Genomic DNA, 26,011 nt, shown 5'->3' with positions numbered 1-26,011 from the left:
CAGACAGAGGGCTTGTGAGAAGAGGCAACTTTATTGGGGTGTGTGCATAGGGCAGTGCTCCCGTGGGGAACTGAATCTCTCCAAAAGGATGGGCAGTCTCTGCGCAGGTGATCACAGGCGCCTCTGTCGCACGCCTCCTGTCAACGGCGTCTTCAGTGGGATCGGGTGAGGATCCGCAAAGTGTGCTTTTGCTCCATTTGCAGAGCCGTCTTTTGGCGTCAGTCTAACAGGCTCCTGAGCCGATCCTGCAGCTCGGTGAACTCGCGCAGCGCCTGGGCGTGGGCGTCGGGCTGCTGTGCCAGGCGCTGGAAGAGGTTGAGCGGGCTGGCCGTTTGGAAGGCCGCTGGCAGGGGGACCTCCCTGGGCACCCTCTCGTTGCCTAGGAGGAAGTGGTGAAGCTGTTTCTCCTCCAGGCAGTGGTGCAGGTAGCGCAGGACATCCCTCAGCCGCTCCAGGAGATGCTCCGGGCACCACTCTGATGGGGGAAGCAGTGTCAGGAGGTGCATGGCGACTGTTTTCAGGTGGACAGAGGAAAGCACCGAGTCCTCCAGGAGGTAGGTGAGGAGCTGCAGACACGTTAGGTGGCAGCTGCCCTGGGGGGCCTGCCTGGCCATGAATCTGAAGAACAGCAGCTCTTGCAGGGCACAGCTCTCCAGCCAAGTTGTGCTGCTGCTGAGGCCGGCCTCTGCCTCCTGGCTGCCCATGAAGAGCCCCGAGTTGTCTTGCTGCACCCCCAGCATTATCTCAGTGTGCATGGTTCTCCCAGAGTCACATGTGAGCTGGAGCTTGCAGGAATGGGAGGAAGGCAGCACTGTCAGCTGGCAGTTTTGTTCCGCAGCAATCACGTCCCAGGCATTTCTTACACAGAGCTGGAACCAGCGGGCAGTTTTCTCCACATCCAGGTAGAAGCCAGTGCACAGGGTGTGTAGGAGCCCGGGGCGCTGATACCTGCGCACTCGGATCTGGGAGTGGTGCCGGAAGCACAGCACATCCCCCAGCAGCTGCTCCCTCTCGCACATGCACTCCAGCTTCACATGGACGTGGCCATGCCTCGCCGGCAGCTCCCCGCCGGTGCCCAGCTTCAGGCGGAAGGAGTGCCCGGGTGGTGGCTTCAGGAGCACGAGCAGCCTGTAGACGGTGTCCTGCCTGTGGTAGCTCCAGCCTTCAAAAACGCTGCCCACACCGATGCACCATTCCAGCCGCGGCAGGAAAGTTGTCAAAGAGAGCATCTGGCAGGCATGGAGGAGGTTGCCCGCCAGCTCTTCCACCACCTTGCATGTGTGGGCCACGTCCTGCACTGGCCCCCAGAGGTGCTGCTGGTAGAAGGTCTCTAGGGCCCTCCTGCCTGGGCAGTCCAGCTGCTGTTCAGGAGAGAGCCAGTGCACAGCACCCACAGCCTCCTGCTCCTCGCCTTCCCCCTCCTCTTCGCTGCTGGAGGAGCTCAGGCCACTGCTGCTGTCACACTCATCAAAGTCCTGCTCCGTGGCCATCCAGAAGAGCCCAAAGAGCAGCACAAGGCCTCCAGCAAAGGCCCCAAACTGCCACAGGTCCCAGGTGGCGAAGACCACATCTCTCCTGAAAAGTCCGCTCTGCGGCTCCTGCATCATCTCCGCAAACTCCTGCTGCAGCCGAGTCATCAGCTCCACCTCCTGCTCCTTGCGCTGCTGCATGCACTGCTCCATGGCCACATCCATGTGGTCACTGACCTTCAGCGGCTGCAGGACAATGCCCAGCATGGCGAGGAGGAGCGCAAGACCCCCAGCCATAGCCTACCTAGAGGAGGTGGGAGAGAAGCAGGTGAGCCAGGCCAGCTGGGAGAGAGCTTGCGGATTGGTGGCGGGAGCTGCAGGCACAAAGGGGCAAGATGGGAGAGGGGGCGAGGGAGCTTGGAGGCAGCAAGGCTGGGATTTGTGAGCGCTGCCTGAGCAGGGACCCCGGGCCACGCCAGGGAAAGCGCTTGGGCCCTGGTGCCTGCAGGCTCCAAGGGGACGCAGGGCCTAGACGCCGACACTGTGGGGCCGGCCCATCCTGCCAACCCTCCCCTGAGGCCCAGCACCCTGGCCAGGCTTTGCCCCGGGGGCAGGGGTGCAGAAAGAGCAAGTGCCACCAGAATGGGGAGTCCTGAGGCCCGTGCCCCCCCGCCCCCCCGCCAAGGGAGCAGCGGCCCGCAGAGCTGCGAGTGCCCGGCGCATCCCCAACACGTCTCTGGGCACCCGGGCTCACTGGGAGCCCCAGGCACCTCTGCCTCCAGCGCTCAGGGTGCCAACATCCCTGACCCAACGCGCTGCTCTGCATGGCTCAGCCCTTGCTGCAGCGCTGGAAACCTCCGGGAGGGAGCTGGCATTGGTGCCCCGGCCCTCGTCCCGTCCAGTGTTGCCCCACTGCTGCACTCACCCTGCAGAGGCTGCCGCAGCCCGGGCTGGCCCAGGCCATACTGCTGTGAACCCAGCAGTGCTGCGGGGCCAATGCCTGTGGGTGCCCTGGTGACAGCCCCCTGCCTTTGTGACTTGTCCTCTGTGCTGTCACGGGGGCACAGCCCCTTTCCAGGGCCAGCCCTGGCCGCCATGCCCACCCTGGCGTAGTGACACACACCTGTTCTGGGCAGCCAGAGCCGAGGCCCTGGCACCCACCACCTACGAGCCCAGGCAGCAGCCACACAGCATGCCCGTGGGCCCCCCTCACCAGGTGGGCAGAAGCACCCAAACAGCCCTCAGCCCTTCTAAGAAAGAAAAAGGGGCCCTGTGGAAGGAGGTCCTCCACTTACAAAGACAGAGTCAGTATTTTCTGAGCCAGGAGGACGAGCTCCGCCTTGCAGGCATCAAACAACTTGGGGCCTTTGGGAAGGGCCAGAAGAGAGCAAGTCCTGCCCCACCACCCCCCTTCCCATGAGGACTTTGTTCCTTTTGAGCCTGGCAAACCTCCTCCTTCCCTCTTCTTCCCTTGGGTTTCTTCTGCTGAGGCAGGACTTAGCCCTGCGAGTCCTGACAATGAAGCGTAATGACAAGAGCATCCCCAGTTAGAGCAGCAAATCGCCTGTGGCTCCTGTCTCGTGCTGCAAACTTGCCCCCTGCAAGTGCAGGCACGGGGACTGGAGAGGCCACGCTGGGGCCCACGGTTCTGGCACGCCGTTGCCCGTGGGGCAGCTGCTCTGTGGCTGCCAGGGTGCATCTGTCGGCCTGATCCGTGCCTGAAGGGAGCTTGCTTGGGGAAGCGCTGGGGCCGCCTCCTGTGCACACTCACGGGTCCACGCTCCCAGCACTCCCCAGGCCCCGGCATCTCGCTGTGGGTGCTTGTGGGCAGAGGACAGAGAGAGCAGGAGGCTCCCCTCTGCCTGCCTCCTGCCCTCCCTCCTCTCCTTGTCAGAGGCCGTATCCAGTTCAGGCGTGGGCTAGGGCTCGTTGGTCGCTTCCCGCTCATTGCGCTAGAGCTCTCTAGGCAGCAGCAAGCGCCCTGCAGTGACCCTGGCCAGAGAGACTTGCTGCTCCAACCAACGTGGCCACCTACGGGTTTTCCCCCTACAAAGAGTGATTTTGTGAGCTCGCTGCGAGACGCATGCAGGACGGCTTTGGGGGGTGCAGCGCACAAGGAGGCGCAGTAGGTCTGTGCACACGAGCCGTCTCCCTGGCACCAGGGAACTGCATGTGGAGAAGGACGAGCCTCTAGGCGGGGAGGAAGGTGCTCTAGTGACCAGAAGGATCAGAAAGAGAGGAAAAGCTGATGGGGCAAGTCTGTGCACCAGTGTAACCACTGCTAAGGCCCATTCAAGGCCAAAGTTTGTGTCTAGGTTCCAGAGGCAGGGAAGGGGAGGGCAGAGCAGGGAGGGGAAGGGAAAGGTAAAAGAGGGATGGGATGGAAAGGAAAGGGAAAGGGAAAGGGAGGAAAAGGAAAAGGGAAATGGGAAGGAGAAGGAGAAAAGGGAATATAAAGTAAAAGAAAAAGGGAAGGGGTTCTGGGTGAAAGAAGTCTCCTCTTTCCAGGCAAGAGAAACCCCATTTCTCTCAGAGAGGATGCCTGTAGCATGCATTTCTGAACCCTGTAGCATGCATTTCTGAACCTTCTCTTATTAAGAGTGACCATGCTCAGCAACAGATGCCTGGTATAGGACTGTAGTTTCTGCACATGCAACGTGTGTGCTTGCCTACGTGCACATAGGAGCACATCTGGCAGGAGCCGTATGCCCTCATAGCACATACTCTTTGGAGAGTGATGAGAAAGAAAGGCGAATGAGTTTGGTATGGAAATGGTTCTGGTGGTCAAGTGGGCTCCAACAGATGGTAGGCCACGAAATGCACCTTGCCAGCATGGGAACTGAAGAGGGGGCCCCTGCATGTGGCGTGGTTGGGGCATTAGCTCAAGACGACCAGTGCCGGACTGGATGGTCCTGGGAGGTGCAGAAAGTAGCCCCTAGTGGAAATGGGAGCTCCTCCTTTATGGGCCTCGCAAAAGACTCCATGTGCACGTGAGCTGTGATCATGTATCCAGTTAAAAGGAAAGTGCCAAGGAGCTGGCCGGGTATTAGTAAAACTCCATGGCCTTTGTGTCCTGCTTGGTGGAAAGAGCAGGAGATCCCCACCCTCATAGGGAAGTGCTCAGAGAATTGCCCTCTGCAGTCTGCGGAAAGTGTCTCTGGCACATGTTCTCGTGCTGCTAGACCACGTTCAGGCCCATGACTGGAACTGGAGCGTCAGCATGTTCCCGCTCCTTGTCACTGTGGGAGGTGGTGTGCTCATAGCCAGAATCCATGTCATGGTCCTGCTTCCTGGCCAGCCAGCGGACCCAAAGAGCAGCACTAGGGCTCCAGCAAAGGCCCCGAACTGCCACCTGTCCCACGCAGTGAAGACCACAGCTTTCCTGGCAAGCCCGCTCGGCTCTTGCATCATGTCCCCAGACTCCTGCTGCAGCTGAGCCGTCTGCTCCTCACGCGGATGCATGTGCTTCTGCACGGCCAGCGTTCCTTGGTCTCTGCTCCAACTACATGCACACTATGAAGCTTCAGCTACACCCAAAACATCTCCTCCCCACCTTAACTATGACTTCCGTGACTATGGAGGAGGTAGAATGGGCTGAATGTTTGGAAGGCTGGTGGCAGGGGGACCTCCCAGAACAGCCTTTGATTGCCTCGGAGAAAGTGGTGAAGCTGTGGAGGCCCCTTCTGCGTGGGGGGAAGCGGTCGCCAGCAGAGAGGGCGCGGGGTGTGGGTGAGCTGCTCGGGGAGGATGGGGTCATCTGCCGCTGGTGCCAAGGCCCAGAGCTGGCCGGAGCGGTGCCCCGGGGGTGGAACTGGAGGGAAGTGTGGGCACTGCTCAGGGAAGTGTGCGAAGCAATGCCTCAAATGGTGCAGCAGCCTGCAAGCGCCTGAAGCCCGTCCGTGGAACGACGTGGGCAAGAGCTGCGGCCAAAGCGACCAGGTTGCAGCACAAAGTCCGATGTTGAGGGCACAGAGTGCTGCTCCGTGCGGCTTGTCAGTGTGAGCAGCTTGTGAAGGTGGCCACTGCTCTGGAAAGCACATTGGCTGGTTTCCCCAACTGCACCTCACCCTGGGGCCCCTGCAGGGGCTTTCTCTGCGCAGCCCCGCCCTGGGGCCTGCTCGGCAGGCTCTTGCTTGCCTGCTGGCTTTGTCGGGGGGACAAAGCCGGGGGACACCTGAGACAGCGCACTAGTGGAGGGGAGGCAGGCCGGATGGTGCCAGGGCGCTGGGAGCAGAGCACCGCACAGGCCTTGGGGCAAGGAGGCTTGGAAGGAGGAGTAAAACCCGCCATGGCCAAGGACACCTTGGCAGGCCCGAAAAGGTGCTCTGCCTCTTGCCAGGCCTCGTCGTGCCCCCGGGCGGCAGGGGCTGGTCTCAGCCTTGGAGGGGGAAATGGAGACATGCAGAGCCATGGGGCTTAAATCTGCCAGGAGGAGAAGACACAGCTCCTGCTGGAGGTTTTCTTAGCACAGCCTGGAGCAGTGCAGCGAAGCCTGAGTTTCTGGAGAAGAGGCCAAGCGCAGCCACGCAGGACTCAGCCCCCTGAGGTCTCTGGCCTGTCCTTCCCAGGAGATGGGCCAAACACGCTCAGCTCCCCTGGGGACAGGCTGCTGGGACGGGTGCAGCTGCAATAGCTACGAGGTGCTCTGCTGGCTGGAGGCAAACCCTGCCTTGATGAGAAGGTACCTGGGCACCTGCGCCTGCAGGAGAGCAGGCACCAGGCACCAGGCAAGAAGAGACACTAGAAGGTGGAGAAGAGGCCCAGAGGCTTTTCTCTGCCTGTCGCACAACCCCAGCTGCAGCAGGGCTCCAGGGGTGCCCAGAGATGAGAGAGGTCACTGCAAGCACTGCTGTCCATGTGCTTTGGGAGGAGGCTACTCTGGGAGAGGAGAGGGGAGCCAGGCGCGTTCCCGCCTACAAAGTCACGCTGCAGGGTCTTGGCTTTTTGGCTGGGGAAGGTCCCTGCTGCCTGCTCTCCCCAGCCTGCAGCCCTCAGCACTGAAATCCGAGTGGGTCCCCAGCCCCCGGGCAGGACTTTGTGGACCAGAAACAGCAGCTGCCAGAGCTGCTGGTGCCTACTGTCAGCAAGCAGCTGCGCACTGTACGTACTGGTACTCGGGGTGTGCAGGAGCCTGAGCAGGACACAGCCTGAGAGGAATAAAACCTGTATAGGCATACCTCATTTTAGTGCGCTTCACTTTATTGCACATCGCAGATATTGCGGTCTTTCCAAATTGAAGGTTTCTGGCAACAAAGCAAGTCTATCGGTGCCGTTTTTCCCAGCACGTACTCACTTTGTGTTTCTGTGTCACATTTTGGTAATTCTCGCAGTATTGCAAACTTTTTCATTATTCTATCTGTTAAGGTGATCTGTGATCAGTGATCTTTGATTGTAATCATTTTGGGGCGCCACGAACCGCACCCGTATAAGACAGCAAACTGAATCGATAAATGTTGTGTGTGTTCTGCCTGCACCCCCAGCCGGCCATTCCCCTGTCTCTCTCCCTCTCCTTGGGCCTCCCTCTTCCCTGAGACACAACACTATTGAAATTAGGCCTGTTAATGAGAAAAGCCAAACAGCCTTATTACTGATATGGGGAAAGTTTTGGCAGTCTGGATAGAGGATCAAACCAGCCACAACGTTCCCTTAAACGAAAGCCTAAGCCGGACCAAGGCCCTAACTCTCTTCAATTCTGCGAAGGCTGAGAGAAGTGAGGAAGCTGCAGAAGCAAAGTTTGAAGCTAGCAGAGGTTGGTTCATGAGGTCTAAGGAAAGAAGCAGTCTCTGTAACATGAAAGTGCAAGGTGAAGCAGCAAGTGCTGGTGCAGAAGCTGCAGCAAGTTATCCAGACGATCTAGCGAAGATAACTGGTGAAGGTGGCTACGCTAAACAACAGATTTTCCATGTAGACGTAACAGCCTTATATCGGAAGGAGATGCTATGTAGGACTTTCATAGCTGGAGAGGAGAAGTCAGTGCCTGGCTTCAAAGCTTCGAAGGACAGGCTGACTCTCTTGTTAGGGGCTAATGCAACTGGTGACTTTAAGTTGAAGCCAATGCTCCTTTTCCATTCCACAAATCCGAGGGCCCTTAAGAATTATGCTAAATCTACTCTGCCTGTGCTCTATAAATGGAACGCCAAAGCCTGGATGACAGCACATCCATTTCCAGCATGGTTTACTGAATATTTTAAGCTGACTGTTGACACCTGCTGCTCAGAAAAAAGGATTCCTTTCAAAATATTACTGCTCACTGACAATGCACCTGGTCACCCCAAAGCTCTCGTGGAGATGTACAGTGAGATTAGTGTTGTTTTCCTGCCTGCTAAGACAACACCCATTCTGCAGCCCATGGATCAAGGAGTAATTCTGACTTTCAAGTCTTACTGTTTAAGAAATACATCTTGTAAGGCTAGAGCTGTATTGAAACAGAGTAACAGAGACTGTGTGACCTGACAGTATCAGACGGCCTCTGGAGCCTGTGGCAGTTTCTCACGGGGCTAGAAACGAACCTGGCCAAATTCACCGGGGTAAACTGTAGCTTGTGTGAGAAGTCTGATTAGTAGGAGCCACTGCCCTTACAGAGCTTCCCCACGGGAAAGGCTGTGAGATTGCACAGCGTGGGAGCACAGCTCTCTCTGAGCTCCCGGGTGCCCCAGGGACCCCTGGGTTTGGCCGTGCTCCCCAGGGGGTGGCTGGCAGAGGTGTTGAAGCAGCCCGCAGGGTGGGTGCCCAGTGGAGGAGACGTTTCCTTTTGGGGCTAGTTCCCTTCGCACCTCATCCCAGATGTGGATCCCAGGGTGGATGAGGCCAGTGGCTGGGAGTGATGGCGGGGGGTGGGGTGTCCATCCCTCAGGATGGCAGAGAGACCCCCCACCCCCACCCCAGCTGCCCCTGCCCCTCTGCTCAGATGCTGCATGTGGACACTGCCGTGCTTCTCTCCTGGCTGTTGCCTCCCTCTGCTCCTCATCCCTGGCTGCCTGTCCTGTCCTGGCTGTGCCTGGCACAGGCCGTGCTGGCTGTCTCCTTTCCTGTCCCCTTGCCATCCCTGTGCTGCTGTGTCTGTCCCCTCTGCGCCTGCGCATCAGCTGTGGTGCTGCACACCCCGAAGCTGAGACGCAAGGTGGAGGGAGCTCGCGGGGGTAATGCAGGAGGGAGGTGCTGCCCCAGAGAGCCGGGGCAGGCTGCCCTCCTGCCACAGGCAGCTGCCTCTCCCTGCCTGCTCTCTCTCTTCCAGGGGACAAATGGATCCCAGCTCTGGGATACTGCCTTTGCCGTTCAAGCCTTTCTGGAGGTAATGCTCCCTTCAGGGCTGTGTGCTTCCTCAGGCGAGTGGCCTCTCCTGGGCCATCCCCAAATACTGCTGGCTCCTACTGCACATCCCCTCAGAGCTCTGCTGTGTGGATCCTGGCATCACATTGCACACCAGGGCTGGGTGGACACACTGCTGCTCAGAGCCGTTGGGATGGGACTGAGGGGCAGCGACTTCCTCTGTGCAAGGGGAGAGCAAGTCTGGGGGAAGCTGCTGAGCCCTCCTGACCCTTCCCCAGGGTGGCTTCCCCTTCAGCACCCGGGACTGCGGCTGGATCGTGGCTGACTGCACGGCAGAGGGGCTGAAGTCGGTGATGCTGCTGCAGGAGAAGTGCCCCTTCCTAACCAAGCCCGTCCCCTCTGAGCGCCTCTTTGACGCCGTGAATGTGGTAAGTGCTGCAACAACTGGGGCTGTGGGAAATGCAGCCAGCTAAACTGAGCTAAAACAGGAGAAGGCAAGGCCTGATGAGTTGCTAGGCCTGGTATCGCATAAGCTGGTACAAGGCCTGTGGCCTGCTAATAGCGATGCTGACACCATATTTACTGTGATACAAGTCTCTGGAGTGATGGTCCAGCTTGGGTGTGCCTATGGCTGTGGGTTGGGATGTGAGTTATTTGCCAGCCCTGTGGGCTTGTGGGCTTGACTCTGTCCTCACACCTGGCTCGGGGGTGGACTGGGGTGGCGCTGCCTGTGGGCCAGTTGGGTCCCCACTCTCTGCTTGTCTGGGCAGTTGCTGAGCATGAGAAACTCCGATGGAGGCTTTGGCACCTATGAAACCAAGTGAGGAGGTCGCTTACTGGAGCTGCTGAACCCCTCGGAGGTGTTTGGTAAGGGGAGCTGTGTGGGGCGGGTTGTCCCACCCGCTGCAAAGGGGCTGGCCCTGCCGTGCCCAGTGGGTGCCTGGCTTGGCCCCAGGTCCCTCTGCGGGATGAGCGTGCGCTGGGGCCAGGGAAGGGGTCGGCAGCGTGCTGCGGGGAGAGCTGCCCGGCCCAGGGGCTGTTGCATTGCTGTCCTCCTGCCCCCGGCAGGTGACATCATGATCGACTACACCTACGTGGAGTGCACGTCGGCCGTCATGCAGGCGCTCAGACACTTCCACGAGGTCTTCCCTGAGCACAGGGCCCCAGAGATGAGGTGAGACGCTGAGAGGAGAGTGGGGCAGGGGGAAAACAGGCTGCAGTGACCCATGCTGCCTGCCATGGCCTCAGTTGAGACGGGCCCTGCTGAGCCTTGTCAGGGCCCTCTGTGTTGGCATGGAGCTGCCCTTGACACCTTCAAGGCTGGGATGCTGCTGACGTCTCCAAACCAGAGCTCCCTGTAAGAGGCTGGGGCCTAGCCTGGCTCAAGGAGCGGGGCACAGGCCATTTGTCTTCATGGCATGAGGCAGGGGGGACCTGGTGAAGAAGCTGCCTGTCTCTTCACTTAGCGGTTGCCTCCATCTTGCCACCATTTGCTGGCTGGGTTTCCTGTTGTGTGCCAGCTCGTGGCAGAAAAGCATCCAAGTGGTGCGTGATTTTCCTGTGAGATCCCATGGGGACTGTGAGGCTGCCTGTCTGCTGTCTTGCTTCTCGCAAGGGCCCACCAAATCCTCGGAGGGACTGATGGCTGCATAGGCAGCCACTGAGCTTGGGCTGCTTTTGAAGCAGGCGTCTTTCTCCCGACCAGAGAGACTCTGCAGAAGGGCCTGGACTTCTGTCGGAGGACGCAGCGAGCCGACGGGTCGTGGGAAGAGTAAGCAGTGCTCCTGGGGCCTGGCTTTTCCCCGGCAGCCCCAGTATGAGAGGGACCGTGGTGGCAAGTGCTCGTGGCTGGCAGGATGTGTGGGAAAGGCAAGCAGGGGCCAGTTCTTCCCCCCTTCAGCTGCTGTGTGCTTTGCTCTCCTGTCCTTTCCCTCCAGCCCAGATGGAGCAGGCACCTTGCACGCTGCACGAGGCCTGGGCAGTCCTTGAGGGCTGGGGTGGCTCCAGCTCCTCTGGTTCCTGAGTGGCTGCTGCCTCCTGAGCAAGCTGGGAGCAGTCCTGGTGGGGCTGGATGTGGTTGTGCCCTAGCAAACACCGGCTGCAGGGTCGGTGCCTCTGTGCAGCTCTGCACTTGCTCTGACCCCAGCAGCGTTGCAGCCTGCATCTCCCTTGGGCTGTGCAAACCTGACACTACTGCTCTCCCTTCCCTCCTAGGAGCTGGGGGGTTTGTTTCACCTACGGCACCTGGTTTGGCCTGGAGGCATTTGCCTGTATGCAGCACACATACCGCGATGGGTGAGTGAGGGGCAGTATGCTTCCCGTGCCCCTCTCTCTTGGGCAGGGGCAGGACCACGTGGTGGGGCTGAGCTGATCCCCTGGCTGGCCCAAGAGCTCCTCCTCCCAAATCTTATGCCTGTGATATGACCAGGGCACTTGCTGCCAGAGCCTGAAACTCTTGGGCAGCCCCACACTATGGGCATGGTAGAGCCTGGCTCCCAGCTGACTGGGGCACGTGGGTGCAAACTCTCCTCGGCCCCCAGCCCCATCTGATTCTCTGCCCCATCTTTGCAGGGCTGCGTGCAGAGAAGTGGCCCGGGCCTGCCAGTTCCTGCTCTCCAAGCAGATGGCAGATGGTGGCTGGGGAGAAGACTTTGAGTCGTGCGAGCAGCGCGTGTACGTGCAGAGTGCCACTTTGCAGATCCACAATACGTGCTGGGCCCTGCTGGGACTCATGGCTGTCAGGTAGGAGCAGCTCTCGCCTCTTCAGACACCGTGTGGCCCTGAGCACATAGTGAGATAGGAAACGCAGGCCAAGTTATAGGGAAGAGCTGGCACGGGCCCTGGGCCCGGCCGTGTGCCGTATGACATTTCCTGAAAGATGCTGTCGGTCACAAGCCTGCTGCGGTGAGGGACTGGCTGGAGCTGTGGTCCACAGGCTGGTGGGGCTCTTGATGCCTGGGGGAAGGGGGGCCCGTGCAAAGCAGGAGTCTGGGTCGCAACCGCAAGCCCCTGGCCTGGGACAGTTTTGCCATATTCTTTATGTCTGGTGTGCTAGGGTCATAAGGGGTCTTCCCAAAGCACTCGGCATGCCGGGGACAAGCATGGGGATCCTGGAGATGGCTGAGTTCCCTAAGCGCGTGGATGGGGGTACATGGATGGTCCAGATTTGGGAGTGTTTACATCTCTGTGCTTTGCAGGTACCCTGATATTAGTGTGCTGGAAAGGGGCATCAAAGTGTTGATCGATAAACAGCTGCCCAACGGGGACTGGCCTCAGGTATGTAGATCCATTCTTGTCTCTCCAAGGGGTTCCTCTGGTGTTGCAGCTGTCCTGGGCACTGTGCAGCTGTGCACAACCGGCTGCTTGTGGTACTGAGGCGGCAGCCCAAGGCTCACGTGGGGTAGAGGGAAGTGCTTCCAGAGAGGGCGATGCTACACTGAGGAGTGTGGATGAGAGGGATGCAGTGGGTCCCCTCTCACCCACACCGCCTTGCTGTTTTTCTCTCTCAGGAGAACATTGCTGGAGTGTTCAACAAGTTGTGCGCCATCAGCTACACCTCCTACTGCAACGTCTTCCCCATCTGGACACTGGGGCGTTTCTCCCGGCTGCATCCCAACAGCCCTCTCGCTGGGCAGCTGCAGCCCAGATCCTCCTCTGGGGCAGGGAAAGCCCCAGAGGAGGCCTTGTCTGCCTGAGCCTGGGCCACTGCAGACACTGTGGCCTCCAAATCGTCTCTGCTATCGCCTGGCACGTGGGGGCACAGGACTAGTTCAAGCAAGATCTCAACGCTGGTCTTACCACAGCCCTGGACCACTGCATCTCCCAGGGAGGAGAGTGCCAGCATGGTGCCACTGGGTCCCCGTTTGCTTTCTGTTGACCCTTTTCTAAGAATCAGCTTTTTAAAAGCCTCTGTCTGGGTATATCCTCCCCCACAGGACATGCAGCAGGGTGACTTTTCGGATCAAACTGGTGACCTGAGAAGAGAAAGCTGCCCAGCTATATTGTATTAGACATCTAGACAGACTTGATCTCTCATCCTTGGTAGAGCAAAGCTGTTTTTATCTTCCCCTTGTGCTGTCCTGGCTCTCTCAGGTTGGCTGTCTGCAGCAAGAGCCTGGGATTTTGGGCTTTCCCTGTGCCCAGCATTGTGATGGGGTGCTCTACATGCCCTGCTGAACCAGCCTCCGCTGTGTGAGCACCAACAACTGCCTTCAAAGTGCTCTCTGCTCTGGAGCCGTCACTGGGAGGGGAAGAGCTTCTGTCCCCTCTCCGCTGGTTAGGAAAGAGGAGTGCTTCACCTGTTTTTCTGCTCTTCTGCCCCCCAGCCAGTGGCACCTGGCTTCCCAGAGCCTCACGGGTGAGGTTGCCAGCATCGTTCCCACTTTGAAAAACCGGACACAAAAAACAAGGCAGAAAGCACTGAGGTGGTCAGTGTTAGAGGCACAGCCTGGTCCCCTGGTCTCCAGCCAGGCACGCTAGTTTTCTAGCATGGATGAGTTGCGCTGGAGGCTGTTTTGTGCCTTCTGGCACCCTCCGTCACGGGGAGGGGAGGGATGCCCCTGGGCAGCTGTGTGCTGGGGGCATTTCCTTTTTGTCATCAGAGCTGGAAGTCGTGCTGAGTGGCTGATTAATAAATTACTAATGGTGTTGCATGTGGTATGTAGCTGTTTGCTGGTCTTCTCTTGGCCTGCCCCCATGCACATCCCAGGCAGCGGGGAGCTTGTCCAGGAACAGCCTGTAGCCTGGTTTGGGTCACCGGTCTGTTTTTTCCAGCCTCCTATGCTCTTCTGTATATCCCTTGCTGTTTGGTGTGGTCCCCGGGCTTCCTAAAAATCTGCTCCATCCTCTTGTCCTTGTTAAATTGAAAAGCTTATTCAAGCAAATGCAACTTAGGCTGTTTTGACAGCTTCCTTTGCCTTTTCAAATTCTGGGCTCCTTTAAACCTCTCTGTGATAATACTGTGCATTTAAAGCACCTCAGTGGTCTCCATCAGAAACAGGAAGGTATTTTTAAGTCATTGTAAAAGAACTTGGTAAAACCAGTGTCCTTTCAATATATTGCAAGGGTTTGATTTCCCCGCCCCCACCCCCCCCCCCCGATGGTATGCAGTTACCTAATGCTCACAGCACCGTGATGTCCCTAGGAGTGCTGCAAAGAAGATGCTGTTTTATCGCTGTGATCCTGTTTTCCTTACCAACCCTTTAGTTAGTAAAGGGGCAAAGATCTGTGATGTTGGATACCAGAGCTCTCTCGCTGCATTTATGCCCTGTACGGATGATCTTGTTCTCATCTTTGCATGAGATCACAAGCAGGGAGTGGTGTTTCACAAGCTTTCATCCAGCTGCAGCTGAACGGATTCAGGTGTTAGGGGGTTGTGCATCCTGAGAGGAGGTGGCAGCTTGGTTTCCACCTAGGTCTTTGGCTTGAGAACATCTTGGTCTTTCACGGGACAAAATTACGATTGTAAAAGTTGCAAGGCAGGACCCTAAACTATTGAATGGCGTTTATTTTCCTTCCTGCCTTGGAATTCCAGGAACTTTCCTTCAGCTTTGGGGTAGCAAAATGTTTCCTTTGTTATGCAGAGGCAGAGTCCTGGGCTAAAAGCTAATGAGTGTCATTAGAGCAGATAAAGCAGAGATACTAGGCAGCAAATGGCTTCTCTTTAAAGCTAAACCAAACCTGTTAGTTCGGGGTTTCAGCCTGAACCTCGGTTTCGTCCTGTTTCTGAGTGGGAGGCAGTAAGGGGGGGTGAGGTGAGGCATGCCAGGAGACATGATGTCAAATCTGGCTTTTGAGCAGATCTACCTGGGCAGCCTCACCTGCTTTCCTTGGGCAGAGCTCAAGACACAGAAGTGCCTTATTCTCAAAGGTTTCAGAGGTCATTTGGGTCCCTAAATACCCATGGGGATTTGGACTTAGTTTCTACTCTGCTCTTAAAGAAGGATTTAATAGCACTTTCTTATCCCCTGGATATCACATACACGATGATATCAAGATAGACAAGAGAGACAAAGACCAAAAAAGTCACTGGCGAGATCCAGAAGTTTGATATTTAAGTAAAACTTTCTTCATACTTTTTTTGTTTCCATGCAGGTGGAGTTAGTTTGCAGCTTTTGCTGTTCGTGCAGCTGTTCCAGTTGTGCTTAAACTGGTTTCCAAAAGGGTCCTGGTCAATTTAAAAAGGTTATCTGTAAGCAGCTGGGAAGCTGGATTTCTATCAAAAGTTAGGAAGTTGGACTTGTTACTTTTTGGATCAAGGGCAGGGGGCTTCTCCAGCAACCTGGCCCTTTCCTTGCCACAAGCAGACACAATGTGTCGAGCTCTAAACCTGAACTGGTTTCTTTGTGGAGTACAAGACATTGTGATTCCTAAACAGAGTATGAAAGCTGTTTCCTATGCCTCAGAAACAGGCCATTGTAATGGGGTTTTGATACTGATGGTGTCAGTTAATGTTTTAAAGCTATTGCAGATGCTCCCATGGCTTAAGGACACTTACTCTTGGCTCTCAGCTCATTTTCTTCAGGTGTCTGATAGCAGGTTCCTGGCTGAGCTGTGATGTGACTTCTGGCAGTTGACCTGACAACCTTGGAGCAGTTAAAGACCAACTGCGAGGTGCTCTAAGGGGTCATGACTCAAAGGCCAGGCGACCTGCAAGCTGGGAAAGCTGGCTTCGCCCATCTGTCCTTCAACTACCATGTGCCAGTGACTTTACACCATGCTGCAGTTCTGAAGCTTTCTGAATATCAACTATACTTCCTCATCCTTCCCCCCTGCACCAAGAAATCACAAACGTCCCCACCTTAGAGTTACTTTGTGACTGATAATTTCTCATTTCTATATAGGGAAAGCCAAAGTAAGCAGCAGAGCTCAAGAAAGAGCTGATGGCTCCTAGCGCCAGTGGCTCAGTCTCTCGTACCTCCAGGGACCATCATGCCTTGTTAGGAAAAAAGAAAAGGAAAAAAGGACTATTGTGTGCAGGTTTGTCATCTTGCCTTTCATTTATAAACAAAAATTCAGTAAATGTTCACTTTTTCCTCCTTGCTTACTGCTCACACCCTTCTAGGGCTGTGATTTTTTTTTTTTTTTTTTTTTTTTTTTTTTTTTTTTTTGCAGGGAGACTGTCCTGGCTTAGTAGAGAAGAGAGGAGGGGGTCTGGTGCTCACAGGTGACTGAGCAGTCCCCAGCAGAGAGGCACTTCTGCTGTGTGTCATCCTGGTCCCTATCATGGTGCTGTTGGGGTCTGGCCCTTCCTTTGTGTCCTACTGCTGCAGGACGAGGGACTCGCAGTAAAAATGGGTGTTTAAGCTCCCAAAGTAATCACAGCCTGTGCCAGCACTTTGTTCTGTCTCAACCTACATGAAAAAAAATATGTATATATAGCAAACCCACCCAAAACACAGCGCTGCCACTGTGGGTCTCATGAGATCAGTGTAGTTCAGCAGAGAGGGGACAGAAGCAAAATCTCCAGTGTCATTTGAATTTTTTCACCACCTTTGGTATCATTGGGAGATGCTCACAGTGGATTTGCCTTAATAGATGTGGTGCAAGGAGGCAAAACTCCCAGCTCCTTTCTGCACCCGCCTTTGCTGTGGGCCTGGGAGCTGCTCCCTGCCGGGCTTCTTCCACTGCTTGCCCAGTGGCTGCTTTGCAGGGGCCGGTGGTGGGGTGGCAAGGGACGACCGCTCAGGGAGGCGAACAGAGAGGAATTTTATAAGGGGTGAGAAGGAAAAAAACAGTCATCCAGCTCTGGGCGCTAGCCAGGAGCGAGGGGGAAAGTGGAGCAGGACTGCTCCAGCCGCAGAAGCCTCGCTCCCCGTCTGCTTGCAGCTCAGCCCTGATGGCCGGGTGTTGGGGAGCTCTGCTCCGAGGGGCGTTGCAGAAAACATCAACTAAAAAATAGCTGTGGATACCCTGGGACCTGTGGGGAATGGCCAGGCTGGGCTGGGGGCTGTAACGAGAGACCCAGCTGCTTGTTCCTGGTGGCTTGGGTGTCAATGCGGCAGCCAGGACGCCTGGGTCTTGTCTTAAATCCAGCCTTGGCACTTCTAGCTTGTCATCCCTGGCACTGCTTGCCTTGATGTGGCTTGGCCCCCTGCCCCAAGCTATCAAGATGCCTGCAGGTACCGCGCTGGCCTCTCACCGGGCTGCACATCACTTGCCGAGCTTCCCCAGGGAGTGGATGACGCTTTGAGCTCTGCAGCTGGAGGACAAGAGCCATAGTTAAAGCAAGCTGAGGTGTGCTGCAGCACCTGATGGGCTCCAGAGTGCGTGCCCAAAGTTTAAATATTGCAAATTTAAAAATGGGAAACAGGTTGCTCTTCTTCCGCCGGGCTAAATTTTGCTTGATTTTCTTTTTCCTGGGGTTGCTGGATAATTTTCCCCAGGGTTTGCTGGATAACTTCCCGGGAGCCAGGCCACTCCCTCCAGGTTCTTTCCACTGTGTTTTACCATTGCCCCGATCGGCAGACCAGGGTTTTAACTCATTTTGAATTTTCAGGGACAGGAGCCCCGTGTCCAAAACACTTCTGATTTCTCAGTTCTCAGCTCCAGGCATCTCCTGGAGGCAGAAGGTGGCTGACGGTGCTCAGTCAGTCCCAGACTCAGCTCTGCAGCCTTGGTCATGGATGTGGTTATTTGGGGCTTATTGCATCCAGGCCTGCTGTCTCCCTGGTCAGGATTATGCTAAATGGATGTGAGTTTTTGGACTCGGAGCAGTCCAGCTGTATTTGCCAACATCTTGCCATGAACAGGGTGGGCTTTGCATCCCCTTACTGCTCCGACGGTTTTATAGAGTCCTGGCACCACATTGCTCCTGGGTGCAATTACTATTCCCTAATTGTAAAGCAGAAAAATCAGCCCAGAAGTGCCTTATAATTGAGACATCTGCCATCACCAACTTCTCTGAAAATTAACATAAAAATGCCAGATCTCTCATAAGAAAGTGTTTAATACTTTCTGGGACTTGTTGATACCTGCTGCCAGTGTGAAAAGCCTAAATGGGTGGCCCAGTACATTTTTCAGAATTTATCCTGATTGCTGAAAACACCTTGGTTCTTATCTAGCTGGGAATGTTTGCCCTGCTTTTAACTCACCAATTATTTCTAGAGGGTGAAAAGAACGGGGGGAAGGGGAGGAGGAAATTGGCATACGTTGGTCCTCTGTAAAACTAGGGGTTGGAAGGCCACGAAGCACACCATCCTCATGCCCTAACAAGTCACAACTCAGTTTTCCCATTAAAAAAAATTACTTGCTCTTGTTTCTTTTTTTGCCCTCTGTTTTCAGGGTGTCAGAATTGGAACGGGACACCTGTTGGTGTTAAAGAATGATTGCATTTTGGAGAGGAGACCCTTGTCTGAAAAACTTGTGTTTCAACTGTCCAAAGATTTTGCACAGATTTTACAAGCTCAGATACGCTAACATAGATATTCCCGGTAAGAAGCCGGATTGAACCTTTTGCTTTCCTTTGCAACATGTTTGGGGGTACATGCTAACTGCTACTACTGATTGGCAGAAGCTTACAATTCCTTCACATCATCCTGAAACCAAATTCAGCCTGTTAAAGACAAACAACCCACCAAGCAGCATTTTTCTAAAAAAGGACACTTTAGGTATTATTATTTTTAATAAAGCTGCATAAAGTTAGATAGGAAAAAAAAAATCCCTCTTTGGGCTGCTTTGACAACCGCTACCTACTGTCTTTATTCACTGTGTGTTACAATGACTGCTAGCTGATGGGATTTGAGAGGTTTAATCAAATTTAATTAAAACTGGTGCTCCATATTGGTGTTGCAGCAGATGTTTTTTAATGGGAACTCCAGAGTTCCTGCAGGGTCTTACAGCGTCATCCTAGGTAAAAACAGGTCTAAGTCGGGGTAGACAGCATGATTTCTGTATCCCAGTATCCTGTCCCTGAATCCTTAGGGAGTGGGTATAGGAGTGGGGCAGGTATCTCTGGTACTCCCCGCTCCCAATTCTTGCTGCCCACTTGCAGAAATCAATGGGTCTTATTGCTTTTTTAAAATCTGTTTCTGCTCTGGCCATGTCTGGGACTCTGCGGGGGGAGGTCAGTGTTTCACCGTTTGCTGTACGCAAGCAGTTGCGTGCGCTAATTTGGGAACTGCTGCCTGGTGCTTTCCTGGGATGCTAACCAAGGTAGTAGCTTCATGGGTCATGCTTGGTAGCCCTCTGTTTTCAGGGTGTCAGAATTGGAACGGGACATTTGCTGGTGTTAAAGAATGATTGCATTTTGGAGAGGAGACCCTCGTCTGAAAACCTGTGCTCATTGGGGTGGAGGAGGAGGGCAGGGACAGGGAGCAGCGGTTGGGGGAGACCAGGCAAGGATTGCAGTGGCGCTGAGGGCAACAGACCCCCGTGGGGGCCCCGGGCACCCCGAGGGCAAACCGAGGTGTTCCATGTCGGGGGGGCAAGCCGGCCCTGCGCCCCTGGAGGGGACCCACCCTGCCCCTCCCTGGGCCGGTGACAAGCGTCACTAGGGTGACAGTGGGGCCCTTTGTGACTGGGCTCCTGTGACACCCCGCGGCGTTGCCAGGCACCCACGCGGCCTCGGCCCCCGCAGTGTCCGGGAGGACGGTGACGGGAGAGGACGGGAGTGCGTGGGGCTGGCGAAGGAGCCCCCTGAGTGCACCCAGGTCTTTCCTTGTCACCCCCGGGCAGCCCCGCGGAGCCTTTGCCGCGTCGCCTAGGATAGCGGAGAGACCCCCCAGCCACCCCAGGGTGGCCTGGGAGGAGAAGGCGGAGGACCGTGGGGTCCCTACGGAGAGCAGCTGCGAGCTGCAGCCCCACGAGGTGCGCACGCCCCAGGCGCTGCCAACGGCTGAGTGAGGGGGCACCGCTGGGTGCTCCGCATCTATCTGGGCTGCCCTCCTTTCTCCCGTAGATGTCTGGGGGACACCTCGAGCCCGCTGTGAGGACAAGTGCCATCCTCGCAGCCATCAGGGGCATCGGAGCCTGCAGCACCCAGGATGCGCAGGCGGCTGCTCGCGAGCTGGATGCGCTCGTGACAGACGACGCCTCCCTTTTGGAGCACGTAAGTAGCCTGTGGGTGGCACGGCCGGGGCTCGAGGCCTCCGGGGGTTGCTCCCCCCCGCCGCCTCCCCGAGTCCATGTCTGCCAGGCACCCGACACCCTCCGGGGGCAGCGCAGAGCGGTGGCAAGGGCGGCCCTTCTGGGTGGGAGCTGGGCGACTGGCTGCAGGCTGGCAGCAGCCCCACTCGGAGCCGTGTGCCCTCCAGGTGCCAGAGATGGTGAGGTGCCTGTGGAGAAGCGTGCTGTCCGTCACGGAGGAGTCTGCGCGGCACAGCCTGGACAGGGCTCTTCTCAAGCTGGCCTGCGCGTACCCCGAGCAGGTGGTTGTGAGCCTGCTGCGCTGTTCCCCATCCTGCGACAGGTACGGGCCCTGCTGCCTCTAGTGCTTGGGGCCCCGCAGGCCTTAGAGCTCGTCCCGTGTGGGCTGCGGGGGACAGGGAGATTTTCAGGACTCTGCTGAGGGGCTGGGCCCTCCCGGTGTCCCCGTGTGCCAGCCCCGCTGCCTCAGGCAGGGCTGCAGCAGCCAGAGTTGGGCAAGCCTGGCTGCCTTGGGCCCCTGAGCCCGGTCACCTGGCTCCCTCCCTGCCCCACAAGGGACTTGAGCTTGGCGGTGTGGTGCCTGCTGGGGCAGGGCCGGCTGGGTGCTGCCGGCACGGGGCAGCGGGCAGCAGGCAGCGGCAGGGCTGGCGGCCAGCCCAGGCCCTGTGGGGCTGCCCAGGCCACGGCGCTGCGGCTGCGGCACCCGCTGACAGGGCGCTCTGGGCCTGCAGCGCTGCCGCGGCCATGTGGAGGGTGCTGCTGTCGAAGCCCATGACTGCGGAGAAGGTGCTGGGAAAGCTGTTCGACGTGCTGTTGGACTGGCCAGTGCACAAGGCGTCGCTGACTTTGGATGGGGACCACATGGACATCTCTCCCCTGACCGTGCGTTTGTGGAGGAAGCCTCGCTCTCCCCTAGGGCTGCACTGGCCTCTGTGGGCGAGAGGCCACAGAAAGGGCCCCCTCTGCCCTTCCCCATCCGCCGCCAAGCCCTGACCTCCCCAGGGCGCACAGGCACAGCGCGTGAGGGAGGGCTACGGCTGGCGGGGCCCTGGCCAGTGCCTGACCCCCGCCGCACCAGCACGCTGGGCTGCTGCTCACCGCTGGAGCCCCCTGTGCACAAGGCGGGAGCCCTGCGTGGGTGGCCCTCCGCCCTCCTCTGTCTCTGCATCGTGCTTGGTGGGCTGGCAACGTGGGTTAGGGGCAGGATTAGGGGCTGGGGCATACTTAGGGGCCTGGCAGGACCAAGGCACAGCCCAGGCAGGCCTGTGCATGGAGGGCCCCCTCCCCCCCCCCCGCCCAGGGAGACCTCCTACCAGCGCAGAAAGGGTTGTTGTGCCCAGGGCAGAAAGAGGAGCTGAGCCCCAGGAGCTCCCATGGCTTTGCCCTGGCTGCACAGCCAGGCCAGGCACTGCTTCACTGCCCCGTGGCCCAGGGCAGCGCCCAAGCATCGCTGCCAAGACTGGGCCGTGCAACAAGGGCACCTCCGCAGCGAGAGCTGTCTCTGGGTGTTTTCTGCAGGCAACCATGGCGCTGCAGGAGATCCTCCAGTGGCCCCGCTGCCCACCGCAGGTGGAGGCATTTTTCCCCCAGCTCTTCCTGGCGCTGCTGTTCCAGAATTCTGTCACCGCAGCGCTGACGCCGGAGGAGGCTGAGATGTGCTGGAGGCAATGCCGAGGGGAAGAGTCTGCTCTCACCAGCCCCGTCAGGTGCTCCATGCCAGCCCCGTTGTCTCTGCCCTGGACCTATAGGCCGGGCCAGGGGTGCCAGTGTGACCTGGTGTTTGCTCCACACACAGGGCCGCAGTGCGGGCCATGAAAGCGCTGCTCTGCCGTGCCGGCTACGAGCGCCAGGTGCTGCTCATGGCGAGGAAGGGTGGCTGGGACATGCTCCTCCACGCTGAGACCCACCACAGCGGAGTGGCTTTGCTGGCCAGGTGAGAGCCCCTTGTGCCCGCTCTGCCCCAGCATTTCTCCCCTGCAGATGCGGTGCCCCACAGAGCCCGTGGGGGTGCCCAGCTCCCCAAGAAAGGGGCTGCAGCCTCAGCGCTTGTGACCAAGGCATGGCCGAGGTTTGCCTGGGCTGCTCAGGCCACCAGTGCCTTCTTCCCTCTGCCAGGGAAATGAGGGAGACCCCAAGAAGCCTGCGAGTTTACCTCCTGCGCCAGCTGGCAGTGCTGCTCCGCCTGGAGGAGCCCTCCCAGGAGATCTCCATCCTGGCTTTCCTCGTGGAGGTGAGCCTGATGGCAGGGCTGCCTCTGGGGTGCCTCTCACCCCTCTGCTCTCCCGTGCCCATGCTGGGGGGTGGGCGGCAGTGAGTGGAGCTGGGGCAGTGGGTGCACTGCGACTTGTAGCCTTGGCTTGGCCCATCCGCGCTGGGGTAACTCTTGTGCCCACGTGGATTTGGTGCCTGCTGTGTGGATGGTGGAGAGGAGCGGAGGAGCAGCCCCGGGTGCCCTCCGCACTCACTGCTGCCTTGGGGCCAGGCTTTGTGTGGGCCTGGTGCCCTCGCCCTGAGCTGCTGGTGGGAGCCGGCACGGCACGATGCAGGGAGTCCTGCCGGCTCTGGCACTGTCTCCCTGCAACATGTGTTTCAGCTTGTGGATTGCCCGGACCTTTGCGAAGACAATGCTCATATCCTGCTGCTCCTTGCGAGGTATCTGGAGCGTGGCAGCCAGGTGATACGTGGACTGGTGCTCAGAGGCCTCATCCTGCTGTGCGACAGGCCGCAGACGGTGAGCAGGGGACAGGCGGGTGAAGCTGTGCGGGCAGCGTGGGGCTGGGTGAGGGTGCTGGGGAACACACAGAAGGGGGTGAGTGGTCAGGTGGAGAGGAGCCGGTGCTGCCCTCTCCTCCCTCCCTACGCCCCCAGTCCCCCACACTGCCATGGCTGTGCCGCTAAGCCCTGCCTGGCAGCAGGTTGCTGCAGTAACCGCCATGCCAGCTTCTGGGAAGCCAGAGGAGAAGCGGGTGTCTAACAAACCGGGCATTTTTGCCTGGGCAGTCCACTACTTCTTCAGCAAACGCAGTGGTGTTTCACACAGGTAAGAGAAATGCACTTCCTGCTGCCACTCATCATGGAGCAACTGCGGGATGCGGACAGCGACATCAGCACTAAGGCCCTGGTGGTGCTGCGACACGTGGTGCACGTCATGGGCGAGGAGACGGTGGCCAGCATTGCTCCGCAGCTGTCCGCGGAGCTCCTGCTGCTCTTTGATGCCGTAAGGCTGGGGGGAGAGCCAGGGCCCCTGCCGGTGTCCTGGGCTGGGGGGCTGCGTTGCGCCAGTGCCCTCTCTGCCCTCGGCTGCTCCGTGTTGTGCTCGGCCCCTGCAGCGCCGGCAGGAGGGCTGGGCGCGAGGGAGACCGTGTGCTTGGAGCAGCCAGCGCTGAGGTGCCCCCTCTTCCTTCCCACCAGGACGCTGTCCAGGTGCGAGTGCTCTCCACGCGGCTCTTCAGAGATGTGCTGGCGATTGTGCTGGGCACCAAAGACCAGCAGCTGCAGAAGCAAGTGCGCAGCAGCCTGCTGCCACTGCTCTTCCACATGCAGGACGAGAGCTGCAGCGTGCGCCAGGTATGGCTTTCTAACCAGGGCCCTAGAAGGCTCGAAGCAGGGAATGAGAAGCTGGGCAGGGGCCTTTCCCAGACCTGCTTTCCCCGGTCCCACAGGGCTCCGCCGCAGTCCGTGGCCACAAATGTCTAAGCCCTGGAGTGCCTAGGGGCTTCGCAGCTAGCCCTGCAGGTGTGCGAGGCCAGGCTTTGCCCCCCAATTCCTGTTGCCGCCGTGCCCTGCCCCAGCAGGGGCCTGGAGATGTCTGGCCTGGGGCATGCCCCAGCTGCCTAAGGCAAGAGCACTGCAGGAGGAGACACCCTGCTCCCCACGTTCAGCGTGTGCCCCCAGTGCCCTTGGCCTGCGCAGAGGGAGGCAGCACCTGCAAGGAGTTTGGGGAGCCAACTTGTTCCCCAGCCCACGAGCCTGGGGAGGGGAGAGCCCCAGGGAGGGAGGTGCGGTGAGGGCAGGGGCTGGGCCCTGCATCCCGGCTACCCAGCTCTGGGGCGGGGGCACAAGTCTGGGCAAGGGCGCAGGCCGGGCAGCCGAGCACCCGCAGGGGCAATGCCTGTGGCAGGTAGTTGTGGCCGAGTCCTGCCTGGGCGTCTCTGCGACTGCAGCCCTTCAGCCTCCTCCTGGCCTTGGCTACAGCTCAGCAGCTCTTGGGGCTCTCTGTTGTGCTGCCGCGGCAGGACGAGGTGCCTGAGGTGGTGGGTGCCCCATGTCTCTGCCCAGGGTATTGAACCCCGTGGCAGAGTCGGTGCCCAGCTGCTGCCTCTTCCCATGGTGGGCCAGGCAAGGCCCCGAGGCTTGCCAAGAGCAGGGGGACGCAGGGTCTTGTCCCCTGGGCTGCGGTGGCATCTCCCCATCTCTGCTGCTGTGCAGGCCTCTCGGGAAGCCCTCCTTCGCGCTGCCAACTTCCTCAAGTGGAAGCAGCTCAGGCAGCTGGTTGAGACAGCGCAGACGTGGAGGATCGGCGAGTGCCTGGTAAGGATGGCCCCAAAGCCCCCAGAGCCAGCCTGCGCAAGGCCTGTCCCCCTCCATGCCCAGTGTGTGGGGCAGGCAGCTGTGCCCCTGGCCCTGGCTGGCACCCAAAGCCGCCAGGCTGGAGCAGCACTCACGCTGCCCTTCTCCAAGCACGCTGCCCTGGCGAGCTCTTCTCCAGGCTCCTCTGCCCTCGCTGCCCCCTGGGATGCTAAAGCAGCCCCTGGCCCAGCTGGGCCTTGGCAGCAGGAGGGCACCTCAGCATGCCTGGGGAGCAGCCTGCCTTCTGCTCCCTCCGAAGCTCGGCACTGCCCAGCTCGTGTGTGGGAGCCATGAGCGTCCTGGCAGGGCAAGGCCGGTCCTGGGCGCAGGGACTGCCTGGCTGGGTGAGGGAGGGGTGTGCCAAGCCCGTGCCCTTGTGCTCTCCCCAGCTGGTGAGGGCCAGAAGAGCAGAAGAGTACCTGCACCAGAGCCTGACATACTTGGAGAGCCCACAGGAGTCCTTGCGAGAGGCAGCCGTGAGGTTCACTGGTGAGCCCCAACCGCTGGTGTCCCTCTCTGTCCCCGGACACCTCGGCCTCAGCCCCCCCGGCTGCTGTGCTGGCAGCAAGGACCAGCCTTGCAGCTGTGTCTGCTGGAGCCCCCAGCGCCCGATGCAGGGCCTGGGTGCCCAGGGGCTGTGTCACCCTCTGCCATCTCTGCCCACACATGTGGGGCTGCTGGGAGCCTCCTGCTGTGCCCTCACAGCAAGACCCTTGGGTGGCACGCAGTGCGGAGCGCCCTGGCGTCAGCGCTGCAAAAGGGAGGAGGGAGCGTGGCCAGGCTGGCAGGGCCTGGAGGCAGCTGTGCTGCTGGGGGTGGGCTGGGGAGCCGGATTTGTGAGCGGCTGTGTGTGTGTGCCTAGGGCTTGTCGGGCAGCACCTGAGGGGCCGGAGCAAGGAGAAGCTGGAGGACATCTGCACGGGTGAGCGAGGGCAGCAGGGTGTCAGGCAGGGCTGGTGGGAGGCAGACAGATGCTGGGCAGGGAGCTGCCACTCCTGCCCCAGGCGAGGAGGGCTCTGCTGCCCGTGCAGAGCAGGGCCGCTGTGGGTAGAGTAGAGAGAAGATTTCAGGAGCCTTTGGGACGGTCTTGGCCAGCAACTCCCACCTCGTCCCTTTCTTGCTCCTGCTGCCTCCTGGCTGTGGGAAGAGCTGGGTGGGACTGGCTGCGTCAGCAGGGGATGCCTGGCATCTGTGCAGACACAGTGCCTTGATCTCTGCTCTGCTCCTTTCTCTCTCAGCCCTGCAAGGCTTGCAGGAGGACAGCAGCCCGTCCGTCTGTTGCCTGGCGACGCAAACCATCCTGCTCCTGAGAGCTCCAGGGAAGATGACTCCCTCCCCAGGCACCCTCCAAGGCCTGTGCTACCGCCTGAGGAGAGCGTGGGAGCGGTGGCACTGTCCTCTGCGCGGTGACTGTGTCTGCTGCTGGAGCTCGGCTGCCTCCTGATGCCAGGCTGCTCTGCCCGCAGCGGCCACCTGAGTGTGCGGGGAAGTCGGGGGGTTCCTGGCCTCTCTCCCTGCCCGCAGGACAGCTCCGGCCCTCAGGCCCAGCCCGTCCCAGGCTTGTGCTGCCAGTCCCCCCTCTGCTGGGCTTTCCCCAAAGAAGCAGCCCTGTCTCTTCA

The 26,011-nt window shown here is 58.7% G+C and overlaps 2 protein-coding genes, 1 long non-coding RNA gene and 1 pseudogene across 3 annotated transcripts; 3 read left to right on the top strand and 1 right to left on the bottom strand.

Annotated features, from left to right (window-relative positions):
• Positions 1–218: 218 nt before the first annotated feature.
• LOC135328940 (inositol 1,4,5-trisphosphate receptor-interacting protein-like 1) lies at positions 219–1,736 on the bottom strand. Its single transcript, XM_064515518.1, has one exon. It carries the CDS (start codon positions 1,734–1,736, stop codon positions 219–221), a length of 1,518 nt encoding a protein of 505 aa, XP_064371588.1.
• LOC135328939 (lanosterol synthase-like) lies at positions 1,735–13,397 on the top strand (annotated as a pseudogene).
• Positions 13,398–14,999: 1,602 nt separating this feature from the next.
• LOC135328907 (uncharacterized) lies at positions 15,000–18,518 on the top strand. The gene is made up of 2 exons (XR_010390066.1): positions 15,000–15,716; positions 15,852–18,518. It is a non-coding gene; the product is annotated as an uncharacterized LOC135328907 (long non-coding RNA).
• Positions 18,519–22,868: 4,350 nt separating this feature from the next.
• Positions 22,869–26,011, top strand: LOC135328905 (maestro heat-like repeat-containing protein family member 7). Its single transcript, XM_064515411.1, has 6 exons — positions 22,869–23,040; positions 23,235–23,390; positions 24,252–24,353; positions 24,782–24,881; positions 25,255–25,314; positions 25,631–26,011. The coding sequence occupies exons 1-6, from the start codon at positions 22,873–22,875 to the stop codon at positions 25,834–25,836; spliced, it is 792 nt and encodes a 263-aa protein (XP_064371481.1). The 5' UTR covers positions 22,869–22,872; the 3' UTR covers positions 25,837–26,011.

Source organism: Dromaius novaehollandiae, chromosome 7 (genome assembly GCF_036370855.1).
Source record: "Dromaius novaehollandiae isolate bDroNov1 chromosome 7, bDroNov1.hap1, whole genome shotgun sequence".
In the NCBI taxonomy this organism is placed as follows: Eukaryota; Metazoa; Chordata; class Aves; order Casuariiformes; family Dromaiidae; genus Dromaius; species Dromaius novaehollandiae.
The sequence above is the reverse complement of the archived record's forward strand: the minus strand, read 5'-3'. Positions and strand labels throughout refer to the sequence as shown.